The following is a 22311-nucleotide window of genomic DNA, read 5'->3' as shown; positions in this document are numbered from 1 at the left end:
TTTATCTGTCGGAAGAATATTTTTTAAGTTGTCTTCATATAATTCCTGTGTATATTTTGACAGGTAGATTCTCAAGTATTTTATACTATCTATAGTTATTTTAAATGGAGCTTCTCATTCTATCTTTTCCTGCTGCATTGTGTTGATAGTATACAGAAATGCTAATGATTTGTATAGGTGTATTTTACATAGTACAAATTTTTTGAAGTTGTTACTTGTTTTGATTAGTTTTTATGTCTCTTTAGGGTTTCCTAAGTAAACCATTATATTATTTGCAAAAAGTAATACCTTTATTTCTTCTTCGCAGATGCTTGTTCCTTAAGTATCCTTTCCTTATCTTATTGCTATAGCTGGCATTTCTAGCATAATATTGAGTAAATAACATCCTTTCTTCACACCTTATCTTACTGGAAAGTTTTCTGGCTCATCTCCATTACAGATAATTCTTTTCATTTTAGATAGATATAATGTATTACTTAAAACTTCATTTATTCCTGTGCTTTCTGTTGTTTTTGAGAGGAATCAGTGTTGTAAAAAATAAAATGTTTTTCTGAGTCTACTGAAATAGTCATGTGATTTTGGTTGTTTTCTTTTACTGATATGGTCAGTTTGCTTGCAGTTTTCCCAACACTGACTCAGCCCTGCATCGTTGGTAAAAATTTACTCTCATCCTAATGTATGATCTTTGTGATATATTGCTATAATCTCCTTGCTAGTATTTTATTTAAAATTTCTTTGAAAATCAATATTCATTAGAGAAATTGATCCATAGTTTTCTTTCTCTGATTCTCCCTATTTTTAGGTATCAGAGCCATATTTGTGTCATAGAAAAAAATTGGTGGGACTCCTTTTTAACCTATTTTTTCAAACAGTTTATGTAGTACTAGGATTAATAATTTTTTAAGTATTTGGTAGAATTTTGTCCTGAGTCATTGTTTTTTTATCCCCTTAGGGAGCTCACTTCTGCCTTATTAAATTTCTGTTTCTGAAATAGGGTTGGTTATTTAAGTTTTCTATTTGTATTTGTATTTTTGTAAATATTCATCTATTTCATTTAGATTATCAGTTTTATTGGCATACAGTTGTGCAAAGAAAAAAAATTCTTTTTTTTTGTTTGTGGAACTAGCATTTTTTTTTTTCCAATTACATGTAAAGGTAGTTTTCAGCATTCATTTTTGTAAGATTTTGAGTTCCAAATTTATCTCTCTCTCTCCTTTCTCTCTGCCCTCCCCAAGACAGCAAACAATCTGATTACACATGTACAGTCATGTTAAACATATTTCCACATTAGTCATGTTGAGAAAGAAGAATCAGAACAAAAGGGAGAAACCATGAGAAAGAAAAAAAATCAAAGTGAAAATAGTATGCTTTGATCTGCATTCAGACTCCATAGCTCTTTCTCTGGATGTGGTTAGCATTTCCCATCACAAGTCTTTTGGAGTTGTCTTAGATCATTGCATTGCTGAGAAGAACTAAGTCTATCATAATTAGTCATTGCACAGTGGTGCTATTACTATGTACAGTGTTCTCTTGATTCTGCTCATTTCCCTCAGCATCAGTTCATGTAAGTCTTTCCAGGTTTTTCTGAAATCCACCTGCGACATCATTTCTTATAGCACAATAGTATTCCATTGCAATCATATACCACAGCTTATTCAGCCATTTCCCAATATATGGACATCACTTCAATTTCCAATTCTTTGTCAGCACAAAGAGAGCTGCTATAAGTATTTTTGTACAAATAGGTTCTGTCCCCCTGTGCCAAGCTTTTTGTCTCTTTGGGATACAGACCTAGTAGCGGTATTGCTGGATCAAAGGGTATACACAGTTTTATAACCAGATCCAACCAGATTGGTTGGATCAGTTCACAACAATACCAGTAGTGTATTAGTGCTCCAATTTTTCCACATCCCCTCCAACATTTATAATTTTCCTTTTTCATCATATTGGTCAATCTAATAGGTGTAAAGCGGTACCTCGGTTATTTTAATTTCCACTTCTATAATCAATAGACATTTAGAGCATCTTTTCATATGAGTTTAGATAACTGAGATTTATTTGTCCGAAAACCACCTATTCATATCCTTTGACTACTTACCAATTGAGGAATGACTTGTATTTTTATACATTTGACTCAGTCCTCTATATATTTGAGAAATGAGGTCTTTATTAGAGACACATGCCGTAAAATTTGTTTCCCAGCTTTCTGCTCCCTTTCTAATCTTGACTGCATTGGTTTTGTTTGTGCAAAACCTTTCAAATTTAATATAATCAAAATTATCTATTTTATATCCCATAATGCTCTCTATATCTTGTTTGGTCATAAATTTTTCCCTTCTCCATAGATCTGATAGGTAAACTATTCCCTGCTCCCCTAATTTGCCCATGGTATTACTCTTTTTCTCTAAATCACATACCTATTTTGACCTTATCTTGGTATACAGTATGAGATCTTGGTCTGTACCTCGTTTCTGCGAAATTGTTTTCCAGTTTTCCTAGCACTTTTTGCTAAATAGTGAGTTATTGTCTCCAAAGCTTGGATCTTTGCATTTATCAAATACTAGATTACGCTAGCCATTTCCTACTGTGTGTGCTGATCTGTTCCACTGCTCCACCACTCTATTTCTTAACCAGTACCATATCATTTTGATGATTACTACCATATAATACAGTTTGAGATCCAGTATAGATAGGTCACCTTCCTTCACATTTTTTTTTCCACTAATTCCCTTGATATTCTTGAACTTTTATTCTTTCAGATGAATTTTGTTATTATTTTTTCTGGCTTTATAAAATAATTTTTTGGTAGTTTGATTGGTATGGCACTGAATAAGTAAATTAATTTAGATAAAATTATCATTTTTATCATATTGGCTTGGCTTACCCACGAGCAATTAATATTTTTCCAGTTGTTTAAATCTGACTTTGTTAATATTGATTTTCCCGGGTTCCTAATCCTGTAATACAGGACACCATTTTTTTCCTTTAGTTTTGTCGCCAGTGAAGGGCACTGATTTTGTAGTGCCCAGGTTTCTCTCTCACTCCTGGACATGGCTTATCCTCAAAGACCCTTTGCAATGTATCTTTCAAGGACTTCCAAGTTCTCTTTCCCCTGATCTGACCAACCACAAAGTAGACAACTGGGTTAACAGTACTATTGATACAGGATAATAAATTCAAATATAAATATAATATCAATAAAAATGAATCATTTTCATTCCGGAAATTATGCAGCATCAACAAAACTCTCCAAGGTATGGCAAAGACAAGGAACAGAATGACTGTGGTTATGATGATGATGTAAAGCTTGGCTGGTTGACGGTGCTTCAGGTTACAGAAGACCTTGATGAAGAGGGTCAAGCTCGAGAAGACCATGAGAGGGGCAAACACGAGGAAGTTCAAGATAAGCAAAAACACTTCCACAACAGCACATGGTCTGAAAGGGATTTTGGGCTCTGCTTTCCCCACACACACATAGCTTTCTAACCAGGTCACCAAAATGGAGAGTCCCCACAACAAGATGCAAACCACAGCAGATTGGTGCTTTGGGCGTTGGCATTGGTACCAAATGGGGTAAAGGACTGACAGACACCTCTCCACACTGATGGCTGTCAGAAGGTAGAGGCCAGTATTGGAGCCAAACAAAATCAGTATACAGAAGACAAACAGAAAGAACTCTGATCGAAATAATTCCCTGCCAGAATCAAAGCAAACGATGTCTCTTATAGTAAAGGTAGATGAACAAACAAGGAAAGTCAGGTCGGCGATTGAGAGGTGTAGGATGTAGACAATGAAGGAGGTCTTCTTGAAGTGGAAGAGAAGAAAATAAGTGACAAGTCCATTGCCAACTATCCCCAACAGGGAAATGAAGAGAGAAACATAGTTTAAGATAACTTGTGGTGATCTTGAATTCACAGAAGACTCATTCACCTGGCTCCTGGAATCGGCCATGGACTCCAGAGTAGGCAGGATGGTCGGGGACTGCTCCATTATTGAGAAATGATCAGTTTTTTCTTCACACCTGTTGGCAGAAATGGCAGATACTATGTCTAGATGTTATTTATTGAATCATAGACATGCTATTTAGAACTGGAAGAAACCTTAGAAATCCTGCATGAGAGGGAGCATAGCAGAATAGAGAGAGGGCTCCACCTGGAGCCAGATCTCACCTTGACCACTTCCAGCTATTTGGTCTTGCATAAATCGCTCTTTCAGCTTCAGTTTCTTTGTCTTTTGTAAAATGAGGATAATAATGCTTGTAGCATAAGGTCTTACATGGTAGTTGTGGGGATCAAATGAGAGAGTACATACAGGGTGTCCCAAAAGTGGCTGTGAAAACTTAGAACTGCACTAAGACTTTTGAAACACTGTGCTTTGCAACCCCTAAAAACACTAACACCTCTACCATGTTATAGATGGAGAAATCCAGGCCCAGAGAGGCTAAGTGGCTTGCCAGTATCATTTTTGGACATTTTTATTTCTAAGCTAGAAATGCTTGAATTTAGAACAATTTTAAATTAATTTAAAAAATTATTTCTGGAAAACTTGTACCTAAAATGATACAGCATTGATTTTTTTTTCCTCAGACATTTAAGTAGAAACAACATGGGCTCTGGAATCAGAAGATTTGGGTTAAAATCCAGCCTCTGAGACTAATTACTGTGTGACCTTGGGCAGATAAATCACTTATGTTGCCTGGGCCCCAGTTTCTTTATTTGTAAAATGAGGGGGAGATGACCTCAAAGGTGTTTTCTAGCTCTAAATCTGTGATCCCATTATGCTGAAAGACAATTGGACCAGGAGTCAAGGGACGTCTGGATCAATCACTGTGCAAACGTGAGAAAGTCACTTTTCTGGTCTTCAGTTTCCTTAGGGATAAAATGAAATATTGGAACAAAAGGCTCCATCCTTCCAACTCTGACATTCCATGACCATGTTCAACAAATGCCTAGTTCTGTAGTTTTCACATGGCAAAAAATGTTCTGCAATATCCACTGCAGATCTATGGGAAAGGCGGAACCCTCTAGCACCCTGGGTGCTTTGGGGGCATTCCATGGTAGGACAGACATTCAGACCCCAGCTACGTGGGCCTCTTTCCAGCAATTGACTTTTTTATGTGGCCAACTACTATTTCTGGGGTTCCATTAGTCCAAAATTCTGTATGTAGACCTGGGGAAAAAGTGACCTTTAGTTCAGACATGTGGAAATCTTTATTCCAAAATGGAAACTTCAAGTAGGGGAAGGAGAAACGGTTAAGGATTTAGGTAAAAATAGTATAGGACCTTTCTCCTACCTGGGACATTCCCACAAAAGTACATGGAAGGAGGGCTCGGGATTGTTCCAAAGTAAAATGTAGGTTTTGAGCTAATCTCACCATCCACAGACCCACCAGTCATTGCCTTTCTCCTTCCTGGCCTTATCCTCCCCAAGGCAGCCCGGTGGTCCCATGAATAGAGCATTAGACTAGTAGTGATGAAGACCCACGCTCAAATCCTGCCTCAGATATTTTTCTCAACCTCGATTTCCTCATCTGTAGAATAGGATAATAATAACACCTACTTACTTTACAGGGTTGTTGTGAGGACCGTAAAACACTACACAAATGCTGGGATAGGACTAATTACTGCTCCCTTTTCCCGGTCTCTCCTGTGACTCAGCAAATCAGCCACAGTGTCCCGTACTGTTTCTTCTGAGGGCATCTGCATTTAAAAAAGAAGACCTGGAGCATGCACATGATCTTTGACTCATCCCTCACCTTCTTATCCCATCAGTTGCCTGGCTCTAGGGTCTGACATCTCTCACCTGCTGTTGTTCGTTCGTGCTCACTGCCACCATTGTGGTTCAGGCCTTTGGCCTCTTTCTCCTGGTCCATTCCAATAGCCTACTGACTGACCTCCTGGCTTCCAGTCTCTCTCCTCTCTCATTCCTCCTTCACACAGCCACCACATTATTCTTCCTAAAATGCAGGTCATTGAATTATGATATGATGCAGAGCAGGAAGGTCATCAAAGATCCTCTGGCCAAACACCTCGTTTTACGGATGAAGAAGAAACAGGCCCGAGGATTAGCAATAGGCCTAAGGTCTGATATGTAATTACTTTTAGAGCCAGGATTTGAATCCAGGTCATGACTCCAAGTCTAGTGCTTTTCTTATACTATGCTGCTTCTTACATGGTCTCACCACTGCTCAATAACTTTCCGTGGCTCCCTGTTGCTAATAGGGTAAACTGTTAACCCTGTACTTATCCTGGTACTTAAGGATCCTCACAGTCTGGCTCCAAAATATTTTGCCTTTCTTGAATTATTCTCCTTTACACACTATGTTCCAGAGAGACGGACCACTTGATGCTCTGTCTTCTCCTACACTTTCCTAATCCATGCACTGATGTAGGCTATTTCCCCATGACTGGATCGCATTCTTTCCACATCTTTGTCTTTTGAAAACCTTTTTGCCTTCAAGGCTCAGGTTAGGGGCAACTACCTCCTCAGCGAATCTTCCTTGATACCCCCATTCGAAAGTGACTTCTCCTTCCTTATTTTTTTTGGCAGGGGAGAGGGGGGCGGGAGGCGGGGTGGCTAGTACTTTGTGCTTTTCCCTTTATGCATTTTCCTTATTAGATTGTGAATTCCTTGATGAGAATTTTTTGTTGTTCAGTCATTTCAGTCTTGTCTGACTCTTTGTCACCCCATTTAGGGCTTCATTAGCCTATTTTACAGATGAAGAAACTGAGGCAAAGTCTAGGACTCCAGGCCTGGCACTCTATTCACTGTGCTACTTAGTTGCCCGTCCTTGAGGGTAGAGACTAGTTTTTTATTCTTGGTGCCTGGCATTTAGTAGGTATAGTAAAAGAGTTTTGGCAAGTCAGCAGACACAAAGTTTATTCATTTCTCTGCTTTGACAATCATCAAACACTTGGGTCTGTAGCTCCAATGGAACATATGTATCAGTGTATCTACACAAATACGCATACCCTGGGTTATCTGTTTACAGTCTACTACAATTAAATATGACGGCAGCCAAAGAAAAATTTCCCTCTTTCCGTCTCTGCTATTCCCATCCCTAAAGAGCCTCTCCACCCCCTCCTCAACTTCTCACCTTGCTTTTCTACCCTTAAGTGTCTGGGGATGGAATCTGTCCTCGTAGAGGCAAGAGTGGTGACAAGAAAGAAGGAACGGGATAGAAGGAAGTGGAAGTGAGTTGGATAAGCGTTTAAAGAAATTGAGTGATTAAAAAGGGATTGGAGGGGAACTGGTTTGGTCTCTGTACTATAAACAAACCATCCCTCAAGCTTTTTGATTATGTGATTATTAGGTAGGGCTTTTTTGAACCCCAACAGGAGAAACAGAAAGAAAACCCCAAAGTTTGCATGATGGAAGTGTGTCCTCTTCTCTCCTCCTCTGCGTCTTTGTTCCTCACTCCCAGACACCTCCTGACTCCGTACCTACCATCTCCCCAACGTGCTCCATTTCAGAGACCTCACGTCAGTTCCTAATCCTGAGATTTTCTTGGAAACCCCATCCCTGAGTCTCAAGCCCCCTTCAGTTTCTTCCTGTGTTGAAGTCTCCATTTCATATGGGGAATAGAACTAAGTGACTTCATTTCCATAATCCTGCACAGGGGTGACCTTGAGGCCACATGTGGCCCTCTAGGTCCCTTTAATAAACAAATCTCCTTAATAAAAGGTTTGTTCTGTAAAACTTGGATTCAGTCAAAAGGCTGCACCCAGGTACCTAGAAGGCCACATGTGGCCTCAAGGCCTCAGGTTCCCCACCCCTGATCTAGCAGCAAGTGGGGAATGAATCTCAGATTCTGTTGTTGGGGAGGGGACCACAGAAAGGAGATGTGTTCCTAGCATCCAAAGTTGTCATTCTGAATTCATTTTCCCCTTGGAATATGGTTGTAAGTGATGGTTATTTTCTATGTTCAGCTATTTTATGGATTAAATAGACTGCTGTGGGCTGGCCTGGGAAACTAGCTGCTTTGTGTAACATTTTTCCTATGGGACAATGTTTTTTGAGTTCCAAACAACTGACTTGATTAGATCACAGCATATGAGAGCTGGAAAGAATCTGTCTATATCTATAGAACTGTATCTAGTTCAGTGCCCTCACTTGACAGATGAGTGAACTTAGACCTAGAGAATTTAAACAGTTTGCCCAAAATCACACAGGGAGTAATCAGAAGAGTCCAGATTCATGCTCTGATTCTCTGATGTCTCATCCAGTGTTCTTTATACCATACCACATGGCCTCTGTACAAAAGAACTTCTGGAAAACAATGGTATTCCTAAGTTTGATGGTGACTTACTGTGCCCATGTAATGGGGATCTGGCATATGTTGTGGTCTCCCCACATTGGAAGGTGAGAATCATGAAAACATGTAAGGGAGGTGCCTCTGGAGGTGGAGCATGTGTAGACATTCTGTAACACATTCCAGTAGGTGAACCCTGAATTGGAGAGGTGGCCTTTTAATTGGCAGTAGAGGCATTCAGGAGGCCTGACAGCTGAAGCTATTTCTTCTTTTGCTTCAGACTCTCTTGGGATATCTTAGTGACTGACAGTGCAGTGAGGGGAAAGGGCCTTCTTCCCTTTATGGCTGAATGGCTCTTGGTTCCTGGCCCTTTCCTTTGTTCTTTTCCATTCTAGGTGAAGGCAGTGATGTCTCTTTCAAATAAGCACTGGAATGATAGATAATGATCAGTGGTTGCTACAAGTTCACCTAATTGGAACTTGAAAGAATGAAATAGTATATTAGAATAAAACTGTTGGTTACAGGATACTTATTTGAGGAAAAAAACTGATTCTAGGAAAAAAACTGTGACAGAGAGTGCCTTATAAAATATTTAAAAAAGAGAAACAAAATTCTCACAACAAATTCATAGTCAAGCAAAATTGGCTGTATCCAAAAAACAATCTCATTTTGCTTCCTGAGGCCATCAGCTCTCTGACAGGAGGTAAATAGTGTAGCTCATCATTAGTCTTCTGGAATCATGGATAGTCATTGTATTTGTTGTGGTTTCAAGATGTGTGGTGGGATAATCTCAAAAGAATTCACAGACTCAGACCATCTTCAACCCAAATAAAGGCATTTATTGAGAGTTACACCTCTCAGAAAATAGGCTGAGCTCCAAGAAGGAACTGGCAGCTTAGTGAAAACAAGACAGGGATTTTTATAGAGCAAAAGATGGAATTATATAACAGAATATTAAAATGTAGGAGGGGGTTGTTAAGGGATTAGGCAATAGAGGGGTCCTAACCTCGGTGGAACTGTGCATGCAATTACCCATAATGAATATAGAAAAGCTCACTGGTAGGTGGGCATGTATGTTTGATAATGATATTATTATAAGCGTCTCTGCATCATAAGTTCACTTAGGGCAGTTCTTTACTGTTACTGCACAAGTACCATCTTATGGAAAGCCCCTTCTATGGTTTGGTGGTCAAGCTTCCTGGTCAAAATCCTGGTGGTGCTGCTCTCTGATTGGCTGGCTGTTGTGGTTCTGTCTAGAGCTAAATGGATGATGTGGTCAGGTAATGCCTGCTGCTCAGTGGGGCATATGAAGAAGTTAGAGTATTAAGTCTGGGGGCTGTGGCTAGCTAGAGGCAGTGGCTAGAATTCCATCACGTGGACATGCCTGCTATTCCAGTGAGGCATATTTGGGATATTGGGTCTGGGGGCCTGTGATGTGGTGAAAGCCAGATTGTATAGTCAAATCACGACTTGTCTGCTGTTCAGTGAGGCCATAAGTAAGTTAAAATATTGGGGCTAGGGGCACCTTTGTTAGGATTCCATCAATAGATCTAAAATTTAGAGTTCTTATAGGCCATTAAGTCTAACTCTGTCTTTTTATACATGAAGACGGATAAGTTAAGTGACTTGCCCAGGGTTTCTTAAGTGTTGAAGGTGAGATTTGGATCCATCTCCTCCTGACTCCAAGTCCAGTGGCCTATCAACTGTATCACATTGCCTTCTATAAGAGAAAGAGAAGGAAGGTGGAAGAGGGAAGAAGGAAGGCTACTTTGAAGGACGGGAACTTGGGCAACTTGAAGGCTGATAGCCACAGAAATTGGGAGGCAAAAAGATATAATGAATATAAGGGCAAAGACAGAGAGTTCTGTTTTTGCAATATTAAATTTGAGATGCTTATGGGACATCTAGGTGGATATGTCTAGATGGCAGTTGGTAAAATGGGACTTGAGGTTGGAAGAGAGATGAGGGCTAGATATGTAGATTTGACAATTTTCTGCTGCTATATGATTATTGAATCTGTGGAAGTGGATTAGATCACCAAAAGAAAAAATGGGGATTAAAATACAAAAAAGTCAGTTTCAGCCTATGAGGAAATAACAATGCAGTCAGAAATGAGAGACAGAAAGAGAAGGGTTTCCAGGACACAGATCTTTTGAAAATAACTAAAATTATTTCCCAGTGTTTAGTGTGGAGAATAAGATTAGAAGGAAGTAGAATGGATTAAGGATAGTAAAGACAGTTTTATCATACTTTCCCTAGAAAATGCAAAGGGAACTTAAAGTTGTCTACTCAGGCAGCAATCTTTTCTTACCCTGCCTGAGAATATACTTTCTAGGTAATCTTAGTTTAATAGAGAATAGGATTTGTTTTCAGTGAGGGGCAGTGAATTTGGAGTGAATCTCTAAGCCTATGATCTCATTCTTGAGTGTGGCTTATCCTCAAAGACTCTTTGCAATGTATCTTTCAAAGACTTTCTGGTTCTCTTTCTCCTGATCCCACCAACTACCAAGTAGACAATTGGGTTGACAGTACTATTGATAATGGATAATATGTTCACATATGGACGTAACAATCTCAGAGACTCATAGTTTTCATCTTTAAAGTTATACATCATCACCACGACTCTTAAAGGCATAGCAAAGAAAAGGAATAGAAGGACTGTGGTTATGATGATAATGTAAATCTTGTCTGGTTGGTGGTGCTTCAGGTGACAGAAGACCTTGATGAAGAGGATCAAGTTTGAGAAGACCATGAGAGGGGCAAACACAAGGAAATTCAAGATAAGCAAAAATACTTCCACAACAGTACATGGTCTGAAAGGGAATTTGGGCTCTGTTGCCCACAAACACAAAAAACCTAACAAGCTCACAAAAACAGAGAGTACCCACAGCAAAGTACAGACAATTGCAGATTGGTGCTTTAGGCGTTGGCATTTGTACCAACTGGGGTAAAGGACTGAAAGACACCTCTCTACGCTGATGGCTGTCAGGAGGAAGAGGCCAGTGTTGTAGCCAAAGAGAACCATCATATAAAAAATGATCAGAAATGACCTTAGTGCAAATGATTGAATATTAAAATTGTAGAAAATTATTATTCCTGTATGTATAGTAGATATGCAAAGAAGGAAAGTCAAGTCAGCAATTGAGAGGTGTAGGATATAAACAGTAAAAGGGTTCTTCTTGAAGGGGAAGAGGAGAAACCAGATGACAAGTGCATTGCCAGCTGTTCCCAGAAGGGTGATGAACAGAGAGACATAAATTGAAATAATTTCAGCTGGTTGTGAATTAGGAAAAGACCCATTCATATGACTTGGGGCATCTGGTGTGGACACTCCATAGAAGGTCTGCTGGTTGAGGACAGCACCATTATCTAGAAATCATCAATTCTCCTCATCACACCTGTCAGCAGAGATGGAAAATAGTGTCTGTATAGATTGTATTTAATGCTATTTAATTATTAGATCATACATTAATTGGATTTAGTGTTAGGAGGGACCTTAAAGATCAATCTGTCGATCATCAGTCATTTTAAAGTGCCCACCTAGGAATTTAATCGTTTATGAGACAATGTTGATTGGTGCATGGGGTTAGTGGTAGATTCAGGGCGTTTTGAAAATAAGTAAAACCATTTCCCAGGATCTGTTGTAGAGGGCAGGATTAGAAGGTGGTGAGTGGAATGGACTGGGAGCAGTAAGGACAGCCCCATCAAGACGTATGTTTACAATACTTTTGCAAGCCTATCCTTTCCCTAAGAGGTGCAAAAAGAACTTTTTTATATTGTCTGCATAGATGGGTAGCAATCTTTTCTTTCTCTGGCTGAGAACCTATTTTCTAGGTTGCTGGTGTTTAATACAGAAGACAATTTGCTTTTTTGTACTGATTTTGGAGGGCCCAGGTTTTTCTCTCCCACATGATATGGGTTATCCTCAAAGACCTTTTGCATTGTGTCTTTCAAGGACTTTCTGACTCTCTGCTCCCTGAACCAAACACCCACCAAATAGATAATCAGATTAATGGTACTATTAATACAAGATAAAAATTCAAAGATATAAGTAATATTGATAAAAGCATAGTTTTCGTTCTGGAAGTCAAATAGTATCAGTTAAATTCTCAAAGTCTTGACAGAAATAAGAACAGGAACATAGGCTACATTCTCCTAATAGATTGTAAGCTTTTTGAGGGTAGGGTCTGCCTGATTTCATTCTTACATCTTTTTTAGGGTGTTTTAAGAAACTTGCACTTAATTTAATAAGTGAATCGAATTTGTAATTCCATTCTACAGTGGAGAAGAGAGATGCTAGACAGAAGCGCTGGCTGGTCGAGATGGAAAGGAAAGAAGACCGAATGATTCCTGGAATTCTGTAGGAAAAAAGATGGCCATGCTAGAGAAGTAAAGTGCATTCAGCACATTTATATTTATTGTATTTACTTGAGATACAACTCCCCCTCCCCAAATGGATATTTTAAAAATGGGAAGGCTTTGTGAGAGATAAAAATATTCTTAAGATGGTTGCTCATGACTTGCCCCAAATAAAAGAGACTGAGAGCATGTGTTTAGTAAGAGGAGACTCACAGAGCAGCAGTGGAGTTAGCTGAAAAATAAGAAGTGAAATGAATATACCAACATGTCAATTATCTGCAGTTCCAACTATGGGGTCCCAAAGGATCTGGGACAACTTTGACTTGGGACAAGTCCCTTTATAAACTCCTTGGGTCTCTGTTTCCAAATTTGTAAAATTAGGGGGTTGAAGTAAACAATATCTAAGGTCCCTTCCAGGTCCACTTTCCATGCTTCCATAAATATTGTTAGGTAATATCTTAGGGGATATCATATAGAGGATTTTGAAAGAAAATTGGCAATAGAAGAGAACATAAAAGCACGATTAATTGCAAAAACCAGTGCTTTGAAGGCAGAAAAGGATTTTAGTGGGCAGAGATGTGGAGTGCAAAAGCAGAGAGAATTTTTAATTGTGGTTTTTTTTCCCCTTCTGGGTACCTTAACACACCTTCATCTATAGCCATAACCACCCAGCATCAATGGTCAATTAATCAGTCAACAAACATTCATGCTAAGCATTATTAATCTGGTGGAGATCTAATAGTAACACATTTTCTTATAGCCTTACAAATTTTGCTATTGGAATTAACATGTTGACATATGTCTGCTATGATTTACTTGAAATGCAAATCCCAAAAAGATATTTTTGAAATACTAAGGTTTTATGGGAAATAATCTTTCCTTAAGAATTGTGAACTCCTTGAGGGCAGGAACTGTCTTTTGCCTTTCATTGTATCCCTAGAATTTAGCACAATGCCAGGCAAGTAATAGGTACTTAATAAATGCTTATCAACTGACTGAGAAGGTTGCTTATGTACCCCAATGTAAACAGAGTGATAGTGTATGCTAAGTAAGAGGAGCCTACAAGGACAAAAATATCATTCAGTGAGGAAAATGAATAATAAGAAATTTAGTTAATATGCCAACCCATCAAGGATCTATCTATTAAATCATAAGTGGAGCCCTGAAGTATATCCTAATCCTTTTCTAACTTAGTAGCTAAGTTTTAGAGACTTGGCTGAGTCTTAGAGCCTTGAAGAAATGAAATTATAGGTGGGAGAAGGGATATAATTGACACAATACCAACATCCTAGGGAAAGGAAGTTAATGTACATAAACAAGCCCAAGAGGCCCATCATTGGCTATGCAGTAAAGAGGCTCCTGTATGGTAAGAGTATTCCCATGGGAGAGAAGTGAGAGCCTTACCAGGAGAACCTAGAGACCAGGTTCTGGTCCTATTGACATTGGTTGGGTCAAACACTTCACACACATACCTCTTTCCCCCCATCCCCTTCCCCCTAACCTCAGTTCACTCCTTGGAATAAATTTAGAGGGAGATCTCAGGTCCCTTTTTGCTCTGAAATAGTGATGAACTTAATGTGAACTTACTGTCAAGAATCCTGTCCAGTCTTGAGTTATCCTCCAACCACTTGCTTTTCTCTCTGCAGACAGCTTCTTGGGAGGGGGGATGCCAATGTAACTGAGTAATTGCCAATTTAGATAGGATGTTTTTACTGGCAGCTGGACAAAGTACTCATTCACTCTTCAGACAATATCACCCAAAAGTGCACCTGATGGAGCTAACAGGATCTTTTTGTTCTGTGTGGAAGCAGGAACTTAAAATGGAATGACTAAGGAAGGTTTTTGAAGCCTTTCTGGGCTGATATCAAATCTGGCAACAATCCTGGTGCCTGTGTCCAGTGAGATTTGAAGTCTTTTTTGCAGCTGAAATTCTAGTGGTCTGTGTTGTTCTGGACATTGGAGGGCCTTGGATTGGACACAGCTGCTCATGGGGGAGAAGCTGGCATCAATTTGCTTCCCCTCCTTCCTCCCCAACAGTCTGCCCCCCCCCCCACTCTATGGGGCATAACTATTGCTTTGGAAAAAAGTCAGTATAAGTAGGCAGAACATAGAATGACTGCCTGAAAAAATGACTCTGAAATACTTGGATGGTTAAATTATAAGTGAAATAAACAAAAAGCCAGTTCTTTAGCAGTATAACCTAAGACATTTTATGGTTGGTTGTTGTTCCTCATTGTTGAAGAGAACCAAAATGAAGACAGACAGCTAGCTAGCCAGCTATCTAGCTAGACAGGCATATAGATAGGTAGAGAGACAGACAGACAGGTAGGAGTCCAGAAGACCTGAGTTCTAATCTAGCCTCAGATACTTGCTAGCTGTGTGACCTCAAGCAAGTCACTTAACCCCATTTGCTTCAGTTGCCTCATCTGTCAAATGAGCTGGAGAAGGAAATGGCAAACTATTCCAGTATCTTTGCCAAGAAAACCTGAAATGGGGTCATGAAGAGTTAGACACAACTAAAACAATTGAACAGCCATAACAAAAAATAGACAGGTGGATAGGAAGATAAATAATTTATTAAGATATTACTATATGGCAGATGCTGCTAAGTGCCAGGAATACAAATACAGCCAAATAAGACAGTCTCTGATCTCAAGGAGCTCACATAATAGTGGAGGAAGACAGCACATAAAGGAGGTTTGTGGTGGTAAGGAGCACATGGTGTGGAGATGTCCAGTTTGGCAGTCCAGTTCTGGGCAATCAAAGGTAAGAGCTCCTCAGTCCTCAAGGTAGTGCCCTTAACATTTTATGTCTCTGAAAACTCTGTTTCTTCACACTTGTGTTTTATAATATTTTAATAAGCTCTTTTTTGTCTCCTTCAGACACCAAACTGTTGAGCGAAAGAAGCATCACCTTACATTCTTTACAAAGTGATTTAATCTTTATTTATGCAAAAGTTCATTATCTGCTCTTTTGGGCAACCATACTGCTCACATATTAAAGACAGCAGTACCTTATATCTGCACGCACATGTATATATGTATGTATATGTTTATAGACACACATGTGTATAGGCATATATGAACATATACCCGTATATACATGGACACACGTGTATATTCATACATACACCTACATATATACGCATGTGTGTATACACATAAATGTACATATAAACATGGAACATTTAGAACAACTGCTGGGTTCAGAGGGCTGGGACATTATTCTCTCTCCACTATAAGGTGGCCCTCTCACTGGACCCATATATGTAATCCAGACTACGTTCAGTTCTAGGGAAGCCTGACCACATAGAAGAGGGGGTCAGACTCCTTTTGTAATAACCTTTGACTCTTTAAAAAAATCTCTTAAAAATTCTGAACTTAAACACCAAAGAGAACATTTCCATATATACAGCAGAACACAAAAAGAGGATCCTTTATGAAACTTTCCATTTCACTTTGCCTGCTTTTAATACACACACACACACACACACACACACACACACATATATATATATATATAAATTCTCTGTGTTAATTTCAAAACTGTCCTACTTGTCTATGATTTCTTCTGAACTTCCTTCTGTTCTTTTCTGTGCATTAAAAAAAAATGTTATGAGGGCTTTCTTTCTGTTGGTCTCACTACTGCCATTCCCTCCCCTCCTTTATACCATACCCCTCCCCATGTAACCAAGAACAAGACCAGAAACAAGAAACCTTTGTGAGAGATGTAAGCAGTCAAGCAAAACAAATCTATAGTGTCCAGTTCTGACCATGTGTGACACTGTGCTTTTGTGTCCATCAGCGCTCTCAGGAGGTGGCTAACATGCCATAGGTCCTCTGTGTCTGTGCTTTGATCAGAGTTCCAAAGTTGTTTTTCTTTCCAACGCTGTCCTTGTATATTGTCTTTTCCTGTGCAGTGCACACTCTGCTCACTCGATTATGCATAGTAGTAGTACTCATAACTAGTATTTATACGGTGCTTTTAAGTTTGTAAAGCACTTTACAAACGTGATCTTATTTTATCCTCCCAACTTTTATTAAGTGCCTGCTATGTGCAACACCTGGAGAAGGAAATGGCAAACCACTCTAGTGCCTTTGCTAAGAAAACCCCAAATGGACTCACAAAGAGTCGGAAGTGACTGAAACAAATGAACAACAGATGTGCCAGACCTGTGCTAGGTGTTGTGGAGACAGATACAATGAGTGAGATGATCCCGACTTTCAAAGAGTTTATATTCTAACAGGGAAGACAACCCTGACCTGCGTTAAGTGTTTTCAGAATAAAGAGAGAAGCAGCTTTGTGGGGTGGACAGCAACAACAACCTTGAAGCCAAGAATATGCTCTTTCAAGCCTAGACTCTGCCACATCCTGGCTATGGGACCAGGGCAAGTCACTTTACCTCTTAGGTGCTGGGTAACTTTCTAAGACTTTAAGCTTCAGGAAAAGTGCCAGTTTGCATTGGTAGAGGGAATTTCCCTAAGAATTCCTTACAACAAGGAAATCATAGGGGCAGTACCTATCCCTATCCCCTATACAGGAAAAACATGAAAGAGAATAAACGCAAACAAATACAAAGCAGAAACGCAAGGTATATTGGGCACTAGCAGTTGGGGATTAGGGAGTGGAATCAGGAAAGGCTTCATGTAGAAAATGGCAATTGAGCTGGGTCTTAAAGGAAGAGAAAAGGAATACATTTCAGAAATGGGGAATGACTGATGCGAAGTCACAGAGATGTGTAGTAAAGGGCCCCCTGTGAGGAACGAAGTGAAGGCAAGTTTAGCTGGATCACAGAATGCAGGAGGAGTTGTTCGGTCGTTTCAGTAGTGTCTGACTCTTCATCACTCCAAGGTTTTCTTGGCAAGGTACTGGAATGGTTTGCCATTTCCTTCTCCAGTTCATTTTACAGATGAGGAAACTGAGGCAAACAGGGTTAAGTGACTTGCCCAGGGGCAAATAGCTACTAAGCATCTGAAGCCAGATTTGGAACTTGGGGAAGATGAATCTTCCTGACTCCAGGCCCAGCACTCCATCAAGTGTTCTACATGCAAGAAGAGAGTAATGTGTAATGAGTTTGGAAGTATAAGTTGGAGCCAGGTTAAGAGTTTTAAAAGCTAAACAGTGGGGTTTGTATTTTTATGATCCTAGAGGCAAGAGAACCATTGGAGTTTATTGAGTAGGCAAGTGACATGGTCATATCTGTGCTTAAGGAAAATCACTTTTGTGTTTTGTACAAAACACTTTTATGAGCTAGGTGAGCACTAATCTATTTTATACCAGTTGATAATCTATTTTCAGAACATGACTTGTTTCTTTCACGATGCTCCCATTGGATGGCACTGAAATTAGAGTGTCTTCTTTTCTCTCTCTCACGGGAGCATGGCTTATCCTCAAAGACCCTTTGTAATGTGTCTTTCAGGGTCTTCTTGGACCTTTGCCCCCTGAACTGACCAACCACCAAATAGACAATTGGATTGATGGTACTGTTAATACAAGATAATAAATTCAAATATATAGATACTGTTGATAGAAGTTCATAGTTTTCATCCTGGAAGTCAAATAACATCAACAAGACTCTCAAAGGCATAGCAAAGAGAAGGAACAGAATGACCGTGGTTATGATGATGATGTAAAGCTTGGCTGGTTGGCGGTGCTTCAGGTTACAGAAGACCTTGATGAAGAGGATCAAGTTTGAGAAGACCATGAGAGGGGCAAACACGAGGAAGTTCAAGATAAGCAAAAATACTTCTACAGCAGCACATGGTCTAATGGGGAACCTGGGATGTGTACCCTGAAAACAGAAAAAACCTTCTAACCAGGTCACAAAAATGGAGAGTCCCCACAGCAAGATGCAGACCACAGCAGATTGGTGCTTTGGGCGTTGGCATTGGTACCAAATGGGGTAAAGGACTGACAGACACCTCTCCACGCTGATGGCTGTCAGGAGATAGAAGCCGGTGTTGTAGCCAAACAGAATTAGCACACAGAAGATGAAGTCAAATAATTGTAGTCTGGTTGAGTCATTCTTGGAATAAACCATGTGAACTATAGTATTAGTAGAAGTACAAAGTAGGAAAGTTAAGTCAGCCATTGAGAGGTGGAGGATGTAGACAGTAAAAGAGTTGTTCTTGAAGTGCAAGATGAGATACCAGATGACAAGTCCATTGCCAGTTGTTCCCAGTATGGAGATAAGCAGAGAAATGTAGGTTGAAACACCTTCTGTTGATGGTAATTTCAAGAAGGCCCCATTCACCTGGATCTGGGCATCTGATGTGGGCTCTGGAGAACTCACAGTAGTTGGAGACTGCTCCATTATCTAGAAATCATCAATTCTTTTCCTTAAACCTGTCAGCAGAGATGGAAAATGGTGTATATAGATGCCACTCAATTTTGAAAAAAGAAGATAGATTCATAGGATTTAGAGCTTGAAGGGACCTTAGAGCTTATTTATGAGATATGTAGTATAGTACTTAATGTTAGACCAGTCAGAGAGAGCTGAATTCAAATTCTTTTTTAAATAGTATTTTATTTTTTCCAATTACATGGAAAGATAATTTTTAACATTTGCTTAAAAATGTTTTTGAGTTCCAAATTTTCTCCCTTCCTCCCTTCCCTTCTCCCTCCTCAAAACAGTAAGTAATTTGATGTAGGTATACACACACACACACACACACACACACACACATTCAGTTATGTAAAATATTTCCCTATTAGTCATATTGTGAAAGAAGAAACAGACCAAAAGAAAAACACACACACACAAAATAAGAAAGTAAAAATGGTATGTTTTGGTCTGTATCCAGATTCCATCAGTTCTTTCTCTGGATATGGATAGCATTTTCCATCGTGAGTCCTTTGGAATTGTCTTGGATCACTGTATTGCTGAGAAGAGCTAAATCATTCTTAGCTGTTCATCAGACAATGTTGCTCTATGGTATGCAATGTTCTCCAGGTTCTGCTCACTTTAGTTTGTATCAGTTCAAGTCTGGCCCAGGTTTTTGTGAAACTGGATTCAAATTCTACCTGACACTTTCTGCTGTATGACCTTGAGCAAGTCACTAACTTTGCCTCAGTTTCTCATCTGTAAAATGGAGAGGGAGGGATAATACTTGTAGCACTTATTTTCATAGGGTAGTTTTTAAAAAATTATTTATTTTTAGTTTACAGCATTCAGTTCCATAAGTTTTTGAGTTCCAAATTTTCTTCCCAAGAGGGCATGCAATCTGATATAGGCTCTACATATGCATTCACATTAAACATATTTTCACGTTAGTCGTGTTGCAAAGAAGAATTGTAACCAATGGAATGAACCACAAGAAAGAAGAAACAAAACAAAACAAAAAAGAGAGAGAGCAAATGGTATGCTTCGATCTGCATTCAGACTCTGTAATTCTTTCTCTAGATGAGGACAGCATTTTCCATCATGAGCCTTTTGGAGTTGTGTTAGAACCTTGCATTGCTGAGAAGAGCCAAGTCTATTAAAGTCAGTTACCGCACAATGTGGCTGTAACTGTGTACAACGTTCTCCTGGTTCTGCTTCCCTCACTCAGCATCAGTTCATCTAAGTCTTTCCAGGTTTTTCTGAAGTTTGCCTGCTCATCATTTCTTATAGTACCACATATTCCATTACATCCATATTCCACAACTTGTTCAGCCATCCCCAGTTGATAGGCATCCTCTCAGTTTCCAATTCTTTGCCACCACAAAAAGAGCTGCTATAAATATCTTTGTACATGTGGGTTCTTTTCCCGTTTGTATGATCTCTTTGGGATACAGCCTTAGAAGTGGTATTGCAGGGTGAAAGGGTATGCACATATTTATAGCCATTTGGGCACAGTTTTAAATTGCTCTCTAGGGTGGTTGGATCAGTTCATAATTCCACCAACCATGCATTAGTGTTCCAGTTTTCCCACATCTCCAGCATTTATCATTTAACTGTTTTGTCATGTTAGCAAATCTGACAGGTGTGATGTGGTACCTAAGAGTTGTTTTGATTCGCATTTCTCTAATCAATAGTGATTTAGAGAATTTTTTTCATATGACTATGGATATCTTTAATTTCTTCCTCTGAAAACTGCCTGTTCATACCCTGTGACCATTTATCAATTGGGGAATGACTTGTATTTTTATAAACCTGACTTAGTTCTCTATATATTTTAGAAATGAGGCCTATATCAGAGACACTGGTTATAAAAATTCTTTCCCAGTTTTCTGCTTCATAGGGTAGTTTTGAGGATCAAATCAGATAATGCAGATTAAAGTGCTATCACATTAGCCAAATTCTCTCTTTTTTTTTCCAGGTGAGAAGACTGAGGCCTGGAGAAGTTAACTTGCCTTTCTGAAGAAACCCTGTTGGCAGCTTATTGGCAGAGTTGGGTCTAAGCCTAAACCTTTGTGAACTAAGGTCAGGTTTCTTTTCACTACAGCACATATCAATTGACCTTTTGGTCTGTTTCAGCAAGGCTGCTGTATTCCAGTAGCAAGTCACCCTCCTGCCACCACTATGATCTCTCTTTGCTTGTAAAAGAGAGAAATGCCTCAGAGAAAGTCGAACAGAAGAGCCTTCTCAACATCATGTCCTTAATACTCAGCCAGTAACTTCTTCACTATTTCAGAGTACACTGTGGCTAGATACAGAATTGCGTGATCTTTTCCCTCTAGGAAAATGTTATTCTCCTTCCCATTCTGTGACTTCACGTCTAGCTGTGATGACATACCTCACTGTGATCTGATGGTGAAGTCACATCTACATATGATGACATTCATTACTGTTAACTAAAGCTTCTTGGAAGGGAGCTAGACTAGCAGAGACACCTGCCCTGGCTCAGTCACTTTGTTACTGTTTACCTTTCTGGTTTTGGGGTTCTACCAGAGGATCCCTCAGTTCCTCTTCAATGCTGATATCCCATGATTGTACAGCTCAAGGTGGGCCATTCTCACATAACCAAAAATTTTTTTTTCCAACACTGAGTGCAGACTTAGGAGGAAAGCAGAGCCCCGAGGATCTTGGGACAGTTGGGGGCATTCCCTTGCTTGCAGATGGACGCTCAGACCTCCACTAGACATGCCTTTCTCCAGAGACTTCCATTTTTTTATGTGCCAATAACTATTTCTGTGGCTCTCTTAGGACAGAATTCCTGTACGTAGCTCTAGGGAAAAGGGCTTTTGGTAAGGCTTGTGGAAAGCTTTATTCCAAAGTAGAAATTTGAGGTGGAGGAGGAGAGGAAAAGGAAAGAGCTAGATAAAAACGGGATTGCCTAGGCTGGTGTTTTCAGGGAGTCCTTCCTACCTGTGAGAAGACAAGTTGACAGGGTTTGTTTATGAGGTCTGGGACTAACCAAGAGGGGCCTTCGGAGGTTAGCTCACCTTCCCTTGTCCTCTTCCTTCCTTGGCTTTTCTCAAGCCTGTCAGTGCTTCTTCCTTCATCTTCTTCCTCCCTCTAGGTACCCCTCCCTTTCCTGATTCTCAGCAGCTGGGGTCTTTCCTGTCAGAAGGAAGCTCCTGACATAGCGAATCTTAAAGTATGATTGGTATGACCCCAGCGGTATTTTTGTTTTAGAAAGACCCAAACCCTCCTTGAGTCTGCCCTCATTCTTCCTCATCCTCCCCTCCTCAGGTCAGTTGGCAAAGCCTGCTGATTCTTTCACATCTGTTCCTTTATTTCCACCCTTTCACCTTCCTAGTTCAGGCCCTCATCACCT

General features: G+C 39.7%; 3 protein-coding genes across 3 annotated transcripts; all 3 read right to left on the bottom strand.

The window, feature by feature from the left end:
* Positions 1–2985: 2985 nt before the first annotated feature.
* LOC118856175 (mas-related G-protein coupled receptor member H-like) lies at positions 2986–3990 on the bottom strand. The gene has a single exon (XM_036766302.1). The coding sequence runs from the start codon at positions 3988–3990 to the stop codon at positions 2986–2988; it is 1005 nt and encodes a 334-aa protein (XP_036622197.1).
* A 6668-nt stretch (positions 3991–10658) lies between these two features.
* On the bottom strand, positions 10659–11617 carry LOC118857585 (mas-related G-protein coupled receptor member H-like). Its single transcript, XM_036768218.1, is given in 2 exon segments — positions 10659–11579; positions 11582–11617. Coding segments are annotated over 2 exon segments (957 nt in total).
* A 6259-nt stretch (positions 11618–17876) lies between these two features.
* LOC118857584 (mas-related G-protein coupled receptor member H-like) lies at positions 17877–18923 on the bottom strand. Its single transcript, XM_036768217.1, has one exon. It carries the CDS (start codon positions 18921–18923, stop codon positions 17877–17879), a length of 1047 nt encoding a protein of 348 aa, XP_036624112.1.
* Between the last annotated feature and the right edge of the window lie 3388 nt (positions 18924–22311).

This window comes from Trichosurus vulpecula, chromosome 7 (assembly GCF_011100635.1).
Source record: "Trichosurus vulpecula isolate mTriVul1 chromosome 7, mTriVul1.pri, whole genome shotgun sequence".
Taxonomy (NCBI): Eukaryota; Metazoa; Chordata; class Mammalia; order Diprotodontia; family Phalangeridae; genus Trichosurus; species Trichosurus vulpecula.
The sequence above is the reverse complement of the archived record's forward strand: the minus strand, read 5'-3'. Positions and strand labels throughout refer to the sequence as shown.